We start from the raw sequence: 21,204 nt of genomic DNA, 5'->3' as shown, positions 1-21,204 counted from the left end.
AATTCAACTTTTTGGAAAACCTAGAATGTTTAACTTTAAACTGGATATGATGTTTATGTCTTGTTACACTCCAGCTAACCAATGAGCAGCGAGTGAATTTAAAGTTACAGGGACAGTGCACATTAATAGACGTTTCTGTAAATGTGCCAGTTTCGCCATCTTGGCTTATTTCCAGCTGTAGTCCCCCGATAGAATAAAGATCCTGTTTAGAGCGATGTGACGTGTCATTGAAAAACTGTTGCCGAGGTCGCTGAACCGGGACGTGGACAAAAACAATAACATCCCTATTAATCTGAAACCATAAAATACCAGTCCGTCATTACTAATATCCAATCATTAGTCTTTGGACAATAAAACAGGGGAAGATTTGGGCTCCCCGCTCCTCTGATCGATGAAACCCCATCCAGAAGAGCAACCGATCGATACCCGACCACCTATACGCTCGCCAGCCAATCGATGCTCAGCCACCTGTGGATGCTAGCTAATCAATAGCAGATGCCGCCGGGCCCTGTAGTGATGATTGCTTTCTCTCCACCTTTTAGAGAAGGAAAGCCCTTTGGCACAGCAGTTAATGCAGCATCTCGCTCGTGCACCGTCACGTGCACGCTCGGGGTCCGGCGGCCTTGTCATCTGCGGCTGATCGCAACACATTTCCTGCTGAATAAATAATGGCACGCCTTCATTTGTAAAATGCACACACACACACACACACTGAAGGTGAGAACCCAAATCACCTTGAGTCAGAGCCTGAGCAATTAGATACAACAAGAGAGAAGTCTATTGATCTAACTGTGAGTAAAGATCCTCCTCCCCGTTCCCTCCCTCCCCTCCCCTCTCCTCTCTCCTCTCTCCCGGCTCTCCAGAGATAGATTCCCAGCTAACCACAGACAATACAGATGTTAAAAATCTCACACTTTTTAATTACAGCCTCATCTCCATGCCCGGCACTCGCCATTCTCTGCGCCGTGCAACACGACCGGTTTGTCCTCCGTCTCACTCTCTCTGCGCCGCCTCCCTCTTAATACTCCAGCACATATCACCAACTCCTCCCTTTCATTCTCCAACTCAATTTGATCTCCTCCATGTCCTTTATCCTTTTTTTAAACATCATTTACACATTTTCTCCCACTCTTCCCACCTCATATTGGCCTCCATTTGAAGTCCTGCCCATTGCCTTCTCTGTATGCCTGTTTCCCCCCTCTCCGTCTGCTTCCATATAATGTTGTAGCCAACAGTGTGTCAAACAACACTTCTCTTCAATATCCTTTATTTTTACACTTTAACCCCCTTAGTCATTTCCGTTGCTCTTTCCATGAGATTGCTTTCCTTTACTTAACCTCGCCATCCTGTCCTCCCTTATTTCTGCACCTGTAATACGCTCTAACATTGGCCCAGCCATTTATCTCCTTTTTTTAACCCCATTTTTTCTTTTGTTTGTGCCTCCATTCACTGCTTTTTCAAACCCATCTCCCTCTCATTCTCTGCCTCTGAATCATCTTGCCAATCTTCCCATTCAGCGCCTCGCTTCCTGCAGCTTTTAAAACACTTCAAGCTCCCTCTGATGTAGCTCCTTTTAATAAAACCCCATTTTCATCTATTAAAAAGCTCTTCCGAGCATAAACACGGCCAGATGAGGGGTGGGAAGGTGGTGCAAACAATTAATGAGATGAAAAAGTAAGGACGGCAGGAAAGAGAGAGGGGGGTCAGCAAACGGGAGCAGAGCTGTTTCAATGTGTGAAAAAGAAGGACATTCCCAACAGGCTCCTGGAGTAACATGTAGGGAGCAAAAGGAGGTGAGGTTAGACTGAAAAGAAAAGAAGGAGCTGGTGTGATTACTAGAGATAAACCAAGACTTCCTTTTTACGCACACTCAGTCTCTCAGTGTCTCTTTCTTCCTCTGAGTGGATGATGAAAGGCACGATTCCCCAGTTGTCTCCCAAATATGAGCGATGGACTCCCAAATTCCCTCCTTCCACCCAGAGAATGGGCAGGAAAAAATGAGGGGGGAAAAGATACGACTGCACCCTAGTTAGACCTTTCACAAAGACAAAGGGAGCACAGTGACAACCTTGATCCATCACTGTGACGGAGCTAGAGAGGGGACAGGGCTGCCATGTGGATAGTGTGGGTGGAGAGATTGGGCAGCTCCGGCGGTTACGTCCCATTACTCCACTAAACAAGTCCGATCAAGTCCTATTTTTCAGCTACAGCGACAGATCGCGGATGAAAGGAGCGTTGGTAACTCTTCATGAGAAGCCCATATGGCAAATATGATAATGACCGTCGCAGATAGGATCAAAGTGACCTTGACTGATGGAGGTTGGCAGCGCCTCGTCAGCGGTCTGAATCCCCACGTTTCTGCCCGAATCATGAAAAAAAAAAAAGAGCAACTGCAAATGTCTCCATAGCTGCCAGAGCTGTTCTACGTTCAAACCTAAAAATGGGCTTTTGTGGCAGTGAGCTGCTTTGATTCTGCAGTTGTTTTTTTTTAAGCCAACCTGCAACAGCGAAAGAGTGTTCCCACCTGTCTGGAGCAGGCGTCGATGTCCTTGGCTCTGCTCTGGTACCAGTCGGTCAGCAGCTCGATGGAGGGAGCAGCTGTGCGGAACCTCAGCAGCTCCGGATCCCCCTCGTACAGGAAGCCGTCGTCGTCAAACAAGTTCTGGTCCAGCATTGCTCTGAGGAAGACGAGAGGAAGAGTGAATTTAGGCGGAAAGGGAAAGGGAAGAGGCAGCGAGGAAATGGTCCAATTCAAGGACAAACATGACAATATTCTATATTTTTATCATGATCAACAAAACTCATTAAAAGACCAAAACGAACAATCAATAGATGTGACGAACGTAAGTAATTAAGTCTGACATTGCTAGTTGTTCTGAGCCACAGAGCTTCATTTAGTAGAAAATATATGAAAAACACATCTTGCCCTGGCCAACATGTTTTTTTCATTTGCATTAACACAGGCACTTTATTTTCAGTCAATCCCACATTTACTGTGCAGGATCCATTATAACAGACTTCAATGTTCAGAACCAGCAAATGGGCTGCTGAAAATAGAGCCAACAGGATAGGGGAGGCGGGGGGGAAGTAGTGAGAGGCAGACTAACAGATTTGGATTCTGTTCTTCTCTCAAAAACACAACTCTTATCCTTTCAGGAGGATTTAGGTTTAGAGCGAGGATGGAGAAGAGAGAAAACATGAACAGCAGAAAGTAAGATAGGAGGAACGAGGATGTAACACGGCTTTTCCTAAACATTGCTACCATCACACGCTCACTGTGTAAAAATGTCACCCTGCAAACCCGGGCCAGGCGTACAAAAGCCAACTGATTTTACGAGTCGACACCAAAGAGCGATAAAAAAGAAAGAAAAAAAAGAGCTTGCTAAATGAAATTGTAAATGAAGCTGGCCTCCAGTCTGCAGCAAGCAAATGGCATAAATTGGCGGCGCAACAAGATTTGGTATTAGTTTGTTATGGTTCTAGTTTCACATTCAGATAATAGGATGTCATGTTTTGTTTCACATAATGAAGCCAGCACGAGCATCTGGCCCGCGTGAAGCAGGGAATTATAACAACGCTACGCTGCGAGGAGCTTTGTTATCACGGGCGTGGGGAGAGATTCAACGTATTGGTTTGTCATAAAGCTGTAGTTTAGTATGTGATAATGTTGGTGTGGGCGGTCGGCCGTTTACCTGCACTCCTCCGCCTCGCACCAGTCCATCTCTCTGTGTCTCTGCTCGTCCCATGAAATCAACACCAACTCACCTCCGTCATCCACGCTGGGAGAGAAACAGGAAAACACAGACGGATGAGGAAAAGGCATATATAAGCCATGTGCTTCAGCCTATTCCCTTTTTTTGGTTAGAGAATTCTATCTACTTGTTGTAACTACTTTTGCCTTGTATGCCTAACCAAAAAAAAATAAAAAATTAAATGAAAATTAAATTAAATTAAATGAAAAAGAAAGGAAGATTTTTTTTTTTTTTATTCTCGTCTTTCATTTTTATTTCTGTATGCATTAATGGATGGATGTTTGTATATGTATGGATGCATGTATATGTTTGGATGTGTATATGTGTGTGTGTATGTGTATATATATATATATATATATATATAATTATTATTATTATTTATTTATTTATTTTATATGTATTTTTTTTAAAGAAAAAGAAAATGCTGTATATATGTTGTGCTGTAGAACGTACTCCAATTTAGATTTCAATAAAAAAAAATTATGAAAAAAAAGGAAGAGGACATAGAAGACAAAGAAAGGTGGAAAGAGATACTAAATCAGAATAATGGGTCAGTTTGGGGGGGAATCATGCGAATGCAAATATCAGAGCAAACATTGAGACATTCACTGTCTCACACTAAACATAAATTACAGGAACATTTTTGGGTGAGAGGAAGCAACATATGGGGAATGGATACAGAAGGGAAAAAAGAGGGGGAAAGTACAGCAATAATCAGTTCAAAGAAGTTTCTGAAAAAGAGTCGTGTGTGGGTTGTAAATAGCCCGGACTTTTACTTTCTAAATGCCATGTTGGTACTAAGCTTTAATTCCTCCTGGTCTCCTTGAGTGTGACAGGTCTGAGGAAGATGAATAGGGAACACACATGAAAAGAAAGCAAAGTGAAGAATGACTCCGTAACCTCTCTGTCAGCGTTGACAAGACTCAGACACTTAGACACACACACACACACACACACTGTTGGGACACCGGGGTGAACAGAAGCTGTTTTATATCTTATTCCAGAATTAATGCATTTCTTCTTCTCATCTTTTTGTCTGTAGACGGAAAAATATGTACCAAGGCTGTAAAACTCAAGGAGATAGAGCGGGCCACAAATCATCTCCAGCTTTGGGTGTGGTGAAAGCAGCGTGAACGTGCGTCACTGCCGGGGTTTTTTTATTTAACGTGACCATAAATTGTACCCAATCATGAAAAAATACATAAGATGCGTCCACGTAGGATGTGATTAATGTCGATGCAAAAAAAGTAGGTGGATTTTTTTTTATAACACGAGTTCATCCATTCAGACTGGAGTTTCACCAGCAGTGACAGAGATCGAGAAAGTCTCGGTTCTTCCTCTAAAATGCCCACGGAAAGCTTTCTCTCTGTTTTTTTTCCTGTCGTTTCCCGACTCCCTGGTCCTCCTTCCTCATTAAAGACAGCCAGGTTAGAGGGTGGAGAGTAAATATTGGTGTGAGGGCTCAGATATCGATGCGGGGGAATGAATTATTCCGCGTCCGCTCCCCCCTGATCTACTTCACGTCAGCCCGAGAGATGCGGGGAAAAATAGAGATGCAAAGCAAACTTGGGAGCTGCTCTTTTAGTTTATTTCTATTTCCGCCATGGCCGACCCTTTAAAGCTGTAGGCAAAGTTTTCTCAACCTACTATTCTGCATTCTGCCGCGCACGTCCCCCTTGCAGACCTGATCAATATTACAGGAGAATGTTCTACCCTTTCGGTGAAGCAAGACGTGTGTATAGAGCCGGCGAGCTCCTAACAGATGGCGTGAGCCGACTCGGGGCCCGCCGCAGTGGAAGAGCGACACGCTGTTGGGAGGAACAGTTGGTGCTCGCAGGCTGGGGAAAATAGGAAACTGCCCCACAGTGGCAGAGCCATGATGGATGCTTACTGCAGAGCCACAGCCACCTGACCTCCATACAAACTCAGACATGGCTAATAAAAGGGGAGCGCGGGTGTGAATGTGTGTGTGTGTGTGTGTGTGTAAGCTGTAAGAACAACCATTTCAATACGTTTATACGTTTCTTAGCTCCGGGGGACTTCGGCCTTGTACTCATGTGTTTCTTTATGCAAATGAATGAATGAAATACTGGCACTGAGAATATAGGAATATAGAGTTAAAGCTGTGGTCTACGGTTTGGAATTAAATAAAAATCCATTCAGTCTATCGGCCGTAGGCCTGCATAGAAATTGATAGAAATTGACCAATGGGAGCCATTGCTCCAGAAGGCTCCCATTGGCCTCGTTATCTCAATGGGACTTCCTGGTTAAATAAAGTAAATAAATAAAATGAAAAAAAAAAAAAAAGATCCTGTCCTCTCCTTGTCTTCAGTCCCAAAGCAGAAACTGAAGGATGAAAACCAGAAGAAAACTAAACAACAATTGCAGCCGTTGCAGCACGCACTATAATCATTTTAAAGTGTTACATTTTGTTTGCATGTAAACACAGAAGCATCTCTCTCTCCTTTTATGTCCTCGGTTTGCAAATGTCAGCCCTTAAGCGACGCGTGTACACTGGTGTAATGAATGTGTGATTCCCGCTGCGTGACGGCGAGAACAAAGAAGAAGAAGAAGAAGAAGATGTGAGAAAAAGCTCCGATCGCAGGCTCCGACAGACGTGTGATTCCGGATTTAGGTGATTTCATTTGAAACGAAGTGAGACATGTGACATCAGAGAGGCTACGTGTCTCCGAGGTAATGCCTGTATTTTTGAGTGAATATCTGTGAAAAGGGGACAAAGAAAATACATCGACTGCGTTTTTTTTTTTTTAGCTGCAATACATTTCTGAATAATGTTTCTTAAATGGCCTTTTTAAACAGCATTAACTTATATACAAAGTACACATCTTCAAGTATGTTTTAAGTGGATTGATATTCGATATAAATCAGTACATCTTGATGGATTATTTTCTGTTCCATAGTGTGGACTAGATTCTAATATTATTAATTCGTCAGAATGGACAGGATGTTTCTTACGAATTCAAACATAAATCCTCAACCTCTTGTCAGTAAAGATGCACAAGGTTCAATGTGAATAATGTTTCCTTGTCATATTTTCTTCTTGACTTCCTGCAGGATTGAATAGAAAAATCTCACTGAAATTGCTCCCTTTATAACAGAAAGACAGGAAGGCACTACTTTACGGTGGCTTTGAGTGAAGGGACAAATTTCTAGTTTTGCTCCTGCATCTCAGCAGCTTGAGGTAAGCAAGGAGAGGCAATTTGATTTGTATAGCACCGTTCAACAGCAAGGTAATTCAAACTGCTTTATATAAAACGACATAAAAAATGCTTATAAAAAGGTAGTACTATATTTAAACTAATGAAGAGGTTAACGGCGTGTGTGCATTTGTGTGCGTCTCACCAGGCTTCGGGCAGCAGGGTGGTGTACTCGTGTGGAGACGTGGTTTCGGGGAAGTTGTGAAGGACAGCTAGCCGATGCTGCAGAAGTTCGGCTCCGTGGTACGTGAACAGGATGTCCAGGGCCTGGACGTTACTCTCCTGTAGGCAAATAAACGCGTGAGCCGACAACTGAAGCCTTTTGCTAAATCAACTTTAAACCATATCCCCAAAAATATGCATATTATGTGTTTACAGTATATATATAATACTTTCAATCTAATTATTTGACACGTCGCAAATTCTAAAAACCTTCTTTCGGAAATAGAAACACACACACAGGCCTGTTTATCAGTTACACCACCCTCAAACTAATGCAATCTATCCTACCTTCATGAAGGTTACAGTTAGGATTGATTGCATTCGTTCTGTGAGCGTACATCACACTATTATATATGGATGCAGAAAGCTGAAGCAAGCAAATTAAGTGAGATTACTAGCAAGAAACAAGAAAACGTATAGCGCGATGTTACCCTGGCGTAGATCCTTGCTGACAAGACGATATTTTGACTGCGGAACTTCTTGAAGAACTCGGCGTCATATTTCTCCTCCGCTGCGTGAGGACCGCCGAGAATCTCCTAGAGAGTAGAAAAGCAAGAGAACAATTGAGAAATACAACAAAAGACATTTGTGAAGCATGGAGGGGTTATCTTTACCGGAGCGAGCGGTTAGAAAGTCAAACTAATGATGAGAGGTGGTGGGAAAAAAAAGAGTGGGTAGAGGATGCGAGTGCAAATGAATGCACAAAAACAACAGAGATGCCATTTAAATGTCTAGTATGTCTCGTCCTCTTAGTAGAAACCGTCTGAGGAAGGTATGAGAGTGTCCAAGTGTGAGCACTCGTGTCAGAAGGGAACTTTTGTTGTCCTGGCCTTTGGCTGAGAGGGATTTATGTGTGTCTGTGTGTATAGAATCTCTGTAGCATCCTCTCATCTGTGTGTGTGTGTGTGTGTGTGTGTGTGTGTGTGTGTGTGTGTGTGTGTGTGTGTGTGTGTGTAGATATGAGTCTGATGGATAGCCTTTGAATAGGCCCGTATGCAGACACAGCCAGGCCCAAGTCGGGATGATAAAAACCCTAATATCATATTCATAGACAGCCAGAGAAAATGGATTGGGGCAAAAGGAATCAGACGAGTGCTGCAGTTACCATGACAATGTCCGAATAAAGAGAGAGACGTCATTCTGTCGGAGTTGAATACGTAGCAGGGTAAAAACTCATCTCTCCTCTCCGGCACGGGAGGAAGCGCGGCCCCCGTTCGCCTGTGATTTATCGCGTATGAAAAGGCCGCGCGTGTTAACATTATTCATCGTAAATCTGAAATCCAGAGTGTTAAGTGGTTGCAAGTGTCAAAGTTCCACTTTAAGCATCTATCTATCTATGCAGCCCTGATGCTTATATACTGTAGGCCCATTAATATCGGAGTAAAACCATATTTCCTTCCGCTAGCTACCCCTTCATTCTTTTATATACACACTTCAAATGCCCCTCACGTAAATATCTTCTCCAACGTTTCAATATTTCTAAAGAGATTAGTGGGGTTAAGAGAGAGTATTAATAAAAGGCAGACGGGAAAAGCCTCAGTGCTTTGGAGGGATTGGATATGAAAGAAGAAATCATTAGTTTGCAGATGGAACAACCCAGCCATGAAGATTTGGGGGGTTTTTTTTAAACAAAAACGTCAACTTAGTGAGTATTTCTCATGCAAAACATGAAAATGAATACGTAAAACTTAAAAATCAATCGTTAATAATACTTCAAAACGGTCGGATGAAAAATATGAGTTTCAATAATGCTCAACAATGATCTTGATTGTTTGGACGCTCTAATGCGGACTAATTAGTATTATTAGTATTTGATGTCATTGAGTGGTTAGAGGCCGCTCCCATCAATAACGTTCTATAGCAGCTGAAGGCGTAAAGTGAAATGTAGTGGATTGTCAGGGACGCCGTCGTTACACAGGAGGCGTCTCGGCTCCAGATTCCCACCATCCGTCTCACACGTATCCGACGGAATGGATACGCTGTCATTTTTATCCATAAAAGCGTCCGCAGCGGGCCCGTAACATCTCCCACTCGGTGCGCGTAACCGTGACGCGGAATGTGCTTGAAGTCTAATTTCTCTGGTTAAACTGTAACTGCTGTGTCGTGGCCGATGGGGTTCCAGTGAAAACACAGACGGAGGATTGAATTAGCTATTGACGGGCTGCAGTGGGGAGAACACGGTGTTAAAGTAATGACTTTTGCACCTGCCAATTTGATGGTTGATTTCGTTATTAGATCTAGAGCTGGAACGAGTGGGAGATTAATTAAAGAGTCAATTGTCGGTCAATAAAAGCAATTTTTGAAATTGTTTTTTTTTTTAGAGACATTTTGTAAGCAAAGATGGCAAACATGTACTTTCTCCTTCCTTTTAAATGTCATTATAATGTGGATGTTATCGTCTCTACTTTTTCACAGACATTTAAATCAAGGTGAATAATCAGAAGATCAGTGTTTTTCTTTTAATTGTGGCTAATTACATATCTCAACATGAATCCGGGATGTTTAATTAGAGGGTTTCCAAACGGCTGATGTGGAGGTGGCTGATTGCTGTTACCTCGTACGTTTCCAGCCGGTCCAGGTAGGAGAGCAGTTTCAGTCGGCTCCGACACAGCTCCTTCTGCTCCAGAGTCAGCCTGAGCAGACACACACATTAATCAACGACACGCCGGCACAATCACGTCGACATCACAATACCTGCTGCAACATCCAAGAAAACTCACATTCCAAGAACTGAACACTGCACTCACACACACTCTTGCCTTAAATTAACTTTAGAATAGACCCTTATATACCCACAGAGAGCGACATAATGCGCGGGACTGGCGTCTACAATAGCACACAGTGCCCTCTAGACCTAATCATGTTCTAAAAAGGCAACAAATCAACTCCTTACGACCACTAGGACCCTTCGGTGGTTATGTATGGGATGCTAGCTGTCAGCGAGGTGAGCGATTGGCCCTGCGAGAATAAAATCCATTTTCAATGTCATTTAATCACAAATCGTAAATAAATTGGATGACCACAAACACCGAGGCGCTAGGTTATACAAGATCTACCTACAATTCAACCGGGTGTGCCCGAGGGAAAGGAACCGCGGGGCTGGAAACTACTGCCAGTGGGCAGGTACGTTTGAATAAAAAAAATGTTTTACTACATATTCACACAACAATGTGGAGCGGTGCCCAAAGCTCCGTAAAAGAATAAAAAAACGTGTCCCAGATCAACCGCAGTGTGACCACAGGAGAGCTGACCCCTCCACCGCCGCCTTAATCCCTAATCCCTCATTACAGAGTGTGCTATCAGGCCTTATCAGGGTTCCTCTACACAGACTAACAGAGATTAACACTGGCTCAACACACTCTCTCTGGCACATCAAAGAGCGGCGGCTTAGCACTCGTACTGGTGGTAATTATTGCTTTGCTCTGCCTCTTCAGAGCAAAGGTTGTTTTTTTTGTTGTTTTTAAACTGTGGAAGGAAGAGGGGAGAGAAGGAGCAGAGATGAGGGCAAATGTTAAACAGCTAGTTCAGCCTGTCCTGTTGTCCTCTTGGGGTTCTGAACGATGGCTCAATTGTAAATTCAAATAGTAAAAAAAAAAAATGCATTCTCAAGTGTCGAACCAAGTATATGTCATTCCCATCCAAACGACCAGTGAGGGATTTAAGATCAGCCGCTGATTAAAAGACCTTTAACTTCTCCCACTGAGTGCACTTCATCACCAAACAGCGGTGTGGCTTTGTGGACCTGGCCATCTGCAGATTAGATGTGGCCCAATGTTCCAGTCAGTCCACCACTATTGCTTCATAATTGCTAATCCCCGCTGCTGAATTCCACTGGAGGTACAGCATGTGGTGTTAGAGGTAGTAGAGGTTTACATTAGTTCCCTGAATTGTGCTTACAATGGAGTCTGAATGGAGACGGAGGGCTGTGAGGTTCAAGACTTAATGTGCACAACTGTGCTTTAGACTTGTTACATGTCTTCACACGTACACTGTCTAACCTAAAGAGACTGATCCCTGATTGCTTCAAGGTGTGTGTGTGTGTGTGTGGGTGTGTGTGTGTGTGTGTGTGTGTGTGTGTGTGTGTGTGTGTGTGTGTGTGTGTGTGTGTGTGTGTGTGTGTGTGTGTGTGTGTGTGTGATATTTTGAAGCTATCAGGACTGCAGGGTTATTACAATCAGATGGCATCGCTCCTCCATCTCTGAACAAACACCCCGAATATGACAGAGATTGAGCCGCATATACAGGCCACCACGTTTGCATTCACACACACACACACACACACACACACACACACACACACACACACACACACACACACACACACACACACACACACACACACACACACACACACACACACACACACACACACACAGTGTGTGTGATGAATGTGATTATCAAACAGTGTGAGGACCAAAATTGGACTGCATGAACAGAAAACACAAAAACAGCTCTCGTCTTCACATGGATCCCACTGTAAAAGCATAAACAGTCGTACACACACACACACACACACACACACACACACACACACACACACACACACACACACGCACACACACACGACCAATGCTGGAGCAAATGAGAAAATGAGACTTCTGATTGAGGTCTGAATCTGATCAGATAAGGACATAAACACCTTGCAGCAGACTTCTCTCTCTACCGCAGCGTTGTCCATCTTGCCGTTTTTATGCAGAGAGTCACAGCGGCAGATATAACGGCCCTCGGCGGATTCTGAATTATATTTTATTATGAAGTCACAGACTGATGAGAAACAGCCGAAAGATAAAAAGCGTCTGCATGCAGCCAAACAGACTGGAGCATGACAGTTAAGAATATGAAGCAATAACCAAGTCCTGAGGAAGTCTGTATTTTATGCAACATTACGTTTAAGGATAACTGAATGCAGTGCAAGAACAAGACATTGCCTATAGGGGTGGAAATGGTAGTAACAAGAAAGGCTGGGGAAGCACATTAGCATTTATCATTTTATTGGGTCCTTTAAACAAAATGTGCTCGCCGAGAGGGGAAACCAACGCTTTTCGGCTTCTTTTACACCATTGCAGAAATCGGTTGAGTGGGTTTGACTTTGGTGTGTCTTTTAATGTATTGTATGTAATGTAATGTATTTCTTAGCCCAAGAGTTAAGAACAACAATGAGAGAAATAAAAAAAAACCCAATCACAGAACACAGGGAACCTCAAATCAAGGCCAAAAAAAAAAAAAACGAAGAAGATGTGGCCCGGTGTGACAGTCAGCCGTTAAATACAGTCCTTATCTACACACAAGAGTAACACACACACACAGAGCCACGGTGATCGATACCAAGCAATTTCTGTAATGGTGGTGTAGTTAAAAAGAAATTAAGAGAGTTATTATCCGTCTCAGACCTCGGCCCCGGGCCTCAAGGCAACACGGGCAGATCCATTAGCGAGTGGCTTGGCTGCACCCAAACACACATATATCTATATATATATAAAAGAAACTTGGGGACACGTGTCTGCCAGACACTATGACTCAGAGATGGAGACAGGAGAAGAATGTCACATTAAAAAAAAAAGGTAATTCACTGACGATTTAATGTATTCCCTCTTCTCAATCTTTTCCTCAGCATCCATTGTCTCCATCTCTGACCACAGGTCTGCAACGGAGCTAAACCGTTTCATCACCCAATGAGCCAAACGGGGAAGAAAAAATCCAAAAAACGGGCAAGGAGACGAAAAAAGGAATTAAACGGAGAGCTGAGGGGGCGACATTACGGTGTAAAATGCTCTTCCCCGTTTCAAATATGGACCGGAGGCTCGCTGGTTAAGTGTCTGAGGTGAGGGAGAACAATAGCCGAGGCACAATCGGGCTTCTGAAGCATGAAATACCTGCTCGCTCGCACAAAAACACAAGTGGGTTTTGCATTTTAAACGCGCCTCATTCGTTCCGGTGCATTTGTTGGTGTTTGGTAATTCTAACAGAATGTGTGTGTGTGTGTGAACTCATATCAAGCTCAACAACGTTTCATGAGCGTGTGTGTGTGTGTGTGTGTGTGTGTATTAGAGGTGATTAGTGATCACTAAAGGGTTTTTCATTAGTCTCTCCCTGGGCACTCAACAACAAAGGCATAAATTACCGGCAGCAGATTACCCACTAATCTCCACCAACACTCTCTCCCTCTCACTCCCTCATCCTCATTAATGTCCCTGCCTTTATGATCCGCTCTCACCTGTGTGCGACCCCATCAAACAATCTGTGTTCAATTTGGCAGACCTCTCACCCGTTCCCTCGACGTTTCCTACACCGTCTGCACCTTTAAATACAGACGCGGCGGTCTTCTCTTTACACTAACGAAGCAGAATAAGGATGACTTAATTTAAACGGTAGGCGACGCTAACGGGTCAGCGGCCGGGTTTCCCCATTGTGGGATTTTACCACCCACCTAACAACTGCTACGAAGAAGCTGGGATTTAATTTGAGTGCGTCTTAAAAAGTTTCGTATACAATTATACAAACAGCTTACGGCGATTAAGTGACGAGACGGCGACTGCTGGCTGAAGATCAGTGAGTTGGAGCTCACTAAAGTTAATGTAGTGCCGGTGAGAACATTTGCAAACACAATGTCGGACTCCACCGGGCCGCTGCAGAATCTGGCCGGTGATGAAATGTCATCATTCCGCCGTTGGCTACGGAGGAGACAAATGTCTCCCTGAAGACGCTAATAATGTCACTGTAACTGCGTCGGACTGTTTTTTTTAAATGAGACACGTTCGTATTGGAAGGGGCAAAGGGGGCTGAGACCGTTTGCTTGGCGAGCGCGGCTTGGCGAGCACGGCTTGGCGTGCATTTCACCCCTTTTGTAGAGGCTCTGAGAATTGCATTGGCTTCTTTGTGTCTTTGGTTCAGCAGCTGTGTGATCCTTTAATGGATTTGCGAGTGGCTCTGCGAGGCTGTTCATAGGCCCGGCGGTGCTTTGAGGTAAATGGCGGCATCGGTTTTGCAGCCACGCTCGCGATGTCGTCAATATTTAGCGGCTATAATGTTTACCATGTAAACGTCCTCTTAATGTGTTAGCATTCGCTAATTAACACTAAACACAAAGTACAACTGAGGCTGATGGGAATACCGTTAGCTTTGGATGTAGAAATAGATATTTTTGACCTGATGATGCAAGATGGGGATCCAAAATGGACTAAATCGTTCTCTGGGGACCATGAATTTCATGGCAATCCACCCCATAGTTGTCCAGAACTGTTCTGAACCAAAAACCTGCAGCCAATGAATATTGCTTTATGCATGTTTGAGAACTATTATAATACAGTAATATAAGCAGGTTATAATGCATTGCATATAATGCATGCAAGTATGTCTATAATCCATGTTAGATAAGGACGTCACAGACAGTGTGACCAAATGTATTTACTGGACAACATTTACTGACCTTGAATGGCTGTAGAAAATGTCACGGCAATCAATTCAACGGTTAGTCAAGATATTTCACTTGAGAATGTCAACCTCATTGTGGCGTTAAAAGTCCAGGGATAAAGGAGTGTAGCAGGCTTCATTCTCTGGGAACCAAAGAATGTCTTGTGGCGATCCATCCAAAGTGGACCAACCTACACCCAATCAATGATGCGACAGACCAGCGCTGCCTTATATAATACCATGCTGCTAAAATGTCTAAAAAGGACTATCATGCTGTGGGAGGATTATATGTTTAAATAAAAAGCTTTGCTAACTTCTACGAGGACACTTCAGTGAGGCGGATGCTTGCCAAACGAGCGTGGGTCCTCCAGCAGAATGATGGTCTCTCGAACCACTAGCCAGCCATGTTGATTTTGTTCAAATGAACTCGACTAAATTCAGAACATTGGCAGCATTTCTGCCCACTGCGTGTTCTGTCTTCGTCTGACTGAATTACCGAGCTGACTAACAGTCGTTACCTGCCGAAGTCGACCTTGGCCAACAGCTCTCGTCTCTTCCTGTTCTCCCACTCCTTCTTCATTTCCAGCTCCTCGTCGCCCGACAGCATGTCTTCGTAGGGGAGGTCGTCGACGTCGACGTCGCCTGGCATGATAAACCTGGGAGAAAGAAGGAAATAGAAAGTACATATGGATGAACAAAACGAGGTGCAGAATGAGCCTCAGGTTGAAACTCTTTATGAAGAAAGTGCATGTCCTACCTGCCCCCATCTTCCCTGTTTCCTATGGCTATGAGGGCCTCGAGGTCGGTTCCCTTCAGGCCGTACTGCAGCAGCTCCTTGGCCGCGTCCACGTTCTCCGGGACCCGCTCCACGCACTCGTGCAGCACCCAGGAGCGCTTGCAGATCTTGCTCTGGGCGGGAGTGAGCGGAAGGAGAGGGAAAGAGTTCAGAAGAAATGATGGGATAAAATGCGATACGGAATAAGGAGGGACGGGTGTGAAAATTTGCAACAAATTGGTAAAAAATGATGCGTGAAATAGAGTAAGGGGGCTGTACGCTGTACCCCTGCTTGTCCACACACATATACTGTATATTTCTTACCAGATGTCTAATATTTTGTGATAAACAGCAAAAATCTGATACAATTTCTCTTATTTCTTCCAGCTCTTACCAGATAATCTTGTATTGAGGCGATGCTGACGGTACTCTTCCTCCACTGTCTCTGGTAGACCAGGTCAGAATCCAGATTATACGCTTGAGCAAGAGACAGGGCTTCACCGTATTCCTCATTGTCAATCTGTGGGATCAACAAAAATGCACACAATCAACAATACGCATGCATGCTTCCGTCACACTGTGGAACAGAAAGCATTGAAAGGAATGCAAAAAGACAAGCGAATTCAAACGTATTTGGAGGTCGGTGTGTGAAATGAAGGCAACAATCCTTTTGATGTCCATGACTTGAGCAGACACGACTAATTAAGACATTTCTGATGTTAATTTACGGTTCGGTACAAAAAAATGATAGCAGAAAATTCCCATCAGTTTAATTTAATTTAATACTCTGTGTGGTACTTTTATATTTATTACTGATTGAATCATCATCTGCACCGTGTTCATAAACAGAATTAAATGAATAGAATGTTTAATTAAAACCACACAGCATGCAAAACAAATATCTGAGCCGAAAAAACAGACAAATATCCATGGCCACTATTTCCATCACAAAGACAAAGAAGTTTCATACGAACCTGAGCACACGCTATGGAACCATTGCACCTAAATCTAGAGTAAGCACTCTGAATACTGAACGGGAGCGGCTCTAACATGCAGATTTCAATCTGTGTAGCAATGTGACACGGTCTGGATGGGGTCTGCTACGGAGGGATGAGGAGGATGGCTGAATGGAATATTTGGGGATATTTGAAGAAAGGACAGAAGAAGAAAACCGAACGGAGGGATCCAAAACCAGATATTAGAGACTTTATATCACAATAACAACTCAATAAACTTATATTTATGTGTTTATTTGTTACATTTTGTTTTAGAAAGTTTGGGTGAAGTCTGATGTTTCTTTAAACATGAATACAGAATAGAAATTAAACACTGGTGTTGGATCAGCCGATACCCAAAACCCAGGTATCACTGTAGGTATCAGTACTGAAGTATTTTTAGTGCATAACATAATGGTTGGGCGACGGTTTCTTTTTTTATAACGTCCAATCGTAACTCCAATCTGCTGATAGGCGACACGATCAGCAGGGAGGCTCAGCATCCGACGGAGCCTTAGAATAATCAAACCCTTACGCTTTCTGCTTAGTGATATAGTTAAAGTGACGTGAATAAACAGTTATACAACAATGGGATATTGTTATTTAAACATAAAAAAATAAATAGCATATCTATAGCGATGTCTCCTCTGTTTAAATAATGGCTCCTGTTGGTCTCGTCACACAGTAGTAGTAACTGCTGCTGCTGCTGCTGTTGTTATCATTATCATTGAATTGGCTTCCATATTAACACATAATAATGCTGAAATAGGTTTTTGTGTCATATCACACACACATACACACACACACACACACACACAGAGAACCCATCTCTTTCGGTGTGTAGGAGTACAAAGCAACACATTAGCCAGACTGTGGTTCCTTGAGGGCAATAAGAACCCCACACAGTTAAACCTCACGTAGGAGGACATCAAAAACCGCTTCCATCTCTCTCCGGATTTGGCTAATAACACTGTTACTAGCCGCTGCCAGTGTGCTACTCACGCAGGCAAGTATTACGCCACCAAACGCATCATCAAACTCCTAAACGCATCAAGGCGGCAGACGAGAGGATATAACCCTGAAAAAATCACTTGTTCTGGTCTTTTCACAGTCAACTGGCCACAGACCTCAAACCGAGTGCGAGTCTCCGAGGAGAGATCAGGTCAATCGGATTTCCCGGAGTGATTGTGAAGCTTGGAAATGTCAAAACTGTTCAAATGTGATGCAAGCAATATGCTGGAACTGATACACATGATGGACCACATTTGAATGCACACACACAGAGAAATACAGACATCCCTTCTCCCCTGTTCATTCACCCGCCTACATGTGATACATGTGAGTACAAGAAGAAGAAGAAAAAAACTATTCCTAAAGGAGAGCAGCAGCTGGGGAAGTGCTGCACCGGGTACCAAGTGTTACGGAGAGATAATAATGATATATGACTTTGTAACTCTCCACTGGTAGAATTGATTGCGATGACTAATGGCATCTAATGATGATGACAATGATGAAGAAGGAAGTAGATGATGGGTCATAAAAATGACTGATGAAGCACGCCGAAACGTGGGGGCCGTTGAGAGCCGACACTATGCTTTATGACGGAGCGCGCTGTTGTCTTTTGCTGCAATTTGTAGCGAGCGGCAACAACAGCCATATTTCTAATGCAGCAATTAGCATTTCAGAAGAACCCCCCGGGAACTAGCCTTAAAGCAGTCTGAGCATCTTGCTTGGTTTCCATTTCTCCTCAACTGCACTCTGGAGCCGATCCAACGAAACCAGCACTTCACTGAGCTGGCACGGCGTTTATTTAGTCAGAAAGCTGTATTTTTTTTTTGCAGATCAGCCCGTTATAATTCAGTCAGTGACCAAACAGATTCATATGTCTTCCTTCAGTCGCTGCTAAATTAAGCGTTGAAAAAAAAGAAAAAAAGAAAAGAAATCGTGGCAAATATAATATCCACCATTGAAGAGAATTGATTGATGTTAAAGAAAAAATGATTAATGGCATTAGGAGTGAGGCCCATGTGGCTCGTGTATCGCTTTGCATATGATGAAGGCCTTACAAAAGCTGTGGCGTAATTAGGGATGGAGTATCTTTGAAATATTAAATAGGTAATATCAATTTCTTTGCCGAGATTTATCACACCGCGTGCGGCGGAGGACTGCACATCAGCTCTATAATTGCTGTTTAGATAGCCGAGCTAAAAGAAACCCAAACATGACGCCACGAGTACCGAGGAAAGTCGTTCTCCGCTAAGCACATACGATCCCGTCGCTAACAGAAATGTGACTCGGAATGAGATCCCCATCCTGCGGACTCCTACTGGGGACGTGTCAAATCCAAGTACCTTTCCAGACAGGTCATACCAATTACGTGAATATTATGAAATATGAATACGGCGATGTGGCTTCTCCACGGAGTCGCCGAGCACCTCAGGGGCCGACCGACCGGCCGGCCGGCTATTCATTCCAACCTCAAAGGCTATCGCTAGCGGCTCTGTGAGGACCTAATTGGGCACAGTGTGCATGTCGCCATGCTAATGTTGCTAATTAGCAGTAAACACAAATCATAGTCAAAGCTGGGGGGGACATAGAATTCTGCAGGGTTATCGGTCAGTCACGAAAGTAGACAAATTTGACCTGACGATGCCGGAAAACGCGTTAATTAAATCAGGAAAGTGATGACAATTCAGTCAGTGGGGTTGAACGCAGGTGCCACAAAACAAAAAAATGACACAAATGCCACAGTGGCACGACATGGAAAGTCACCAGGATCCATCCTCTGGGGAGCATGAATGCGTGTACGAAAACCCCACTGCAATTCATCTGATAGATATTGAGATATTTCACTCTTTTATACCAATTTAGTTCTGACCTGCCATCAACAGAAAGCAATGCACTTTGACCTGTTGAGCCAAAATTCAAAGCTATGAACAAAATGCAGACGTTTAGTGCTTCAAGATGTTTGATTAAGCATCTGCTTTTGCACATAACATACTAATACAGTCATCGACAAGCCTACCTTCCTCTGGTACAGTTCCTCTGGTGTCGTTGACCTCAGGCTGACCAGCCGGTAATTCTTGGTGACGGTGCGGGGCCGCTTCCGTGGCGGCGCGAACCGCTCCATCTCCGTCACGTAATACAGGCCCTGCTTGACGTAGCCGAAGTAACGCGCTTTGGCCGAGGACTCTTCATCCGAGTCGGAGTCTCCGCCGTCATTGCCCTCCTCGTCCTCGCCGCCCAGGTTGCTCTCCAGGCGGCCGCGCTTCTGAGCCAGCTTCACCTCGCACTGTGGGCGATAAAAAGAAAAAAAAAATATCTCATATACATATATAGCATCACGAATGGGATGCAGGGAAACGGACAGACAACAAACGTTAAGAGCGATGGAAGCGGAGGGATTAAAAAACGATGCACGAGGGAACTGATGAACAGAGTACCAGAAAAAACAAATACACAAGTGATTTAAACATAACTTTGAATTATACTGCCAACATATGCCTTGGATGTGATCATAAAAGGCACAGTTGCCTCTTTACATCAAAATGCATCTGTCTTGTTGGCCCGCGACATAAAGTGAGGGCTGCAAAAGCAGAAGAACGCCCATTGCCCATGATTGAGACAGATTTATAGTCTTTGCCCAGAATGACTTTTCTGATGGTGCGTGTGGACACGTCTTTGCCAGCAGGAAGTGAGAAATGGAAAATCATGGCAGCGTGGAGTTCAATGCAGCACAGTTTTGCTTAAGCTGGTAAACACAATTAATTTAGCACCCGCATGCCAGATCAGCAGGCTGTCGAAAACACAAAACAACAGCAAGGTCAGGCTGCTCGATAAAAACAAATCTAAATCCAAGCTGTCCAGACTACTTCCTCCAACTTGTCTTGACTAGCACCTAGTTTTTAAGATTGCCTCAGGTGAGGGGATATTTGCCTATTCTTCATCCCCGTGCTGCAGCCGAGTCCTCATATTTTCTAAATATGCCCCTCTGGGTTTTAGCTCACTGGCCTCCAGCTGAGGGGCTCCCAGTCAGGGTTTATGAAACATTTAGCACCTGTAAGTGCCTTAATCAATGAGGAGCCGAGGCAGTTTCCATAGTGCTGCACTTCTCCAACTCGTCACGCACAGGAAGATGCACATATAATTGTCCTAAGCACCACAAGGTCACATCATCCTCATCATCATCATCATCCCACATCTGTGGAGACGCGCACACATCGCAATGCAACCCCACGCTCAAGGTAATTCAAACACCCACAAACCCTCCACTTTAGATTCAGCTACACAGACACACCCCCACACACACAACCCCCATGCTGAAGCTGGCTGATGAAATCCTGCCAAAAAGTTGGCAGCTGGTTGGTAAGGAGAAATCTCTCTTTTTGTCTCTCTCTCTCCGTGCAATCAGAGAGAAAAAAAGACAAGAAAAAGGGGAATAAAAGTGGAGGGTGATGCGATATCAGAGTCTTTGTTAGGGGATAAAGAGGCAGGGATACATATTTCATCATCACACGCATTTAACGTTTTACACACACACACACACACACACACGCGTGCTGTTACACAATGAAAAAAACTATCCTTTGGGGAATCACATCAGCTGGTAGTAGAAAGAATCAATCACAAACCATTGATTTTACTGTACAACCCGACCCACTCTGCATCAGAAAGAGTGCGCTCAGAAGCAATTCTCGTTTTTAAATCTTTAATAATTAAAGCAAAAGAACTGACTCCCTTTTTCCTGCCCAGTGCATGCTGGGACAGGCTCCAGCCCTCCGCCGCCCTGGACCGAAGAGGCAGTTTTCGAAAAATGGATGAAAATATTGGCC

At 43.9% G+C, this 21,204-nt stretch overlaps 1 protein-coding gene across 1 annotated transcript in view; it reads right to left on the bottom strand.

Moving 5' to 3' along the window:
• Window positions 1–21,204, bottom strand: part of nbas (NBAS subunit of NRZ tethering complex) — a 140,044-nt gene that overhangs the window by 102,607 nt on the left and 16,233 nt on the right. The window contains exons 15-23 of the mRNA XM_084030177.1: window positions 19,398–19,664; window positions 15,772–15,897; window positions 15,360–15,511; window positions 15,121–15,258; window positions 9,747–9,825; window positions 7,624–7,728; window positions 7,116–7,252; window positions 3,693–3,779; window positions 2,525–2,678 (exon numbers count right to left, since the gene is read on the bottom strand). Of these exons, the coding sequence (XP_083886303.1) occupies window positions 2,525–2,678; window positions 3,693–3,779; window positions 7,116–7,252; window positions 7,624–7,728; window positions 9,747–9,825; window positions 15,121–15,258; window positions 15,360–15,511; window positions 15,772–15,897; window positions 19,398–19,664 (1,245 nt within the window). The remainder of the gene's footprint in view (window positions 1–2,524; window positions 2,679–3,692; window positions 3,780–7,115; window positions 7,253–7,623; window positions 7,729–9,746; window positions 9,826–15,120; window positions 15,259–15,359; window positions 15,512–15,771; window positions 15,898–19,397; window positions 19,665–21,204) is intronic.

The sequence above is a fragment of the Eutrigla gurnardus genome (assembly GCF_963514095.1).
Source record: "Eutrigla gurnardus genome assembly, chromosome: 16".
Lineage (NCBI taxonomy): Eukaryota > Metazoa > Chordata > Actinopteri > Perciformes > Triglidae > Eutrigla > Eutrigla gurnardus.
Note: the sequence above shows the minus strand (reverse complement) of the source record. Positions and strands in the feature narration are given on the sequence as shown.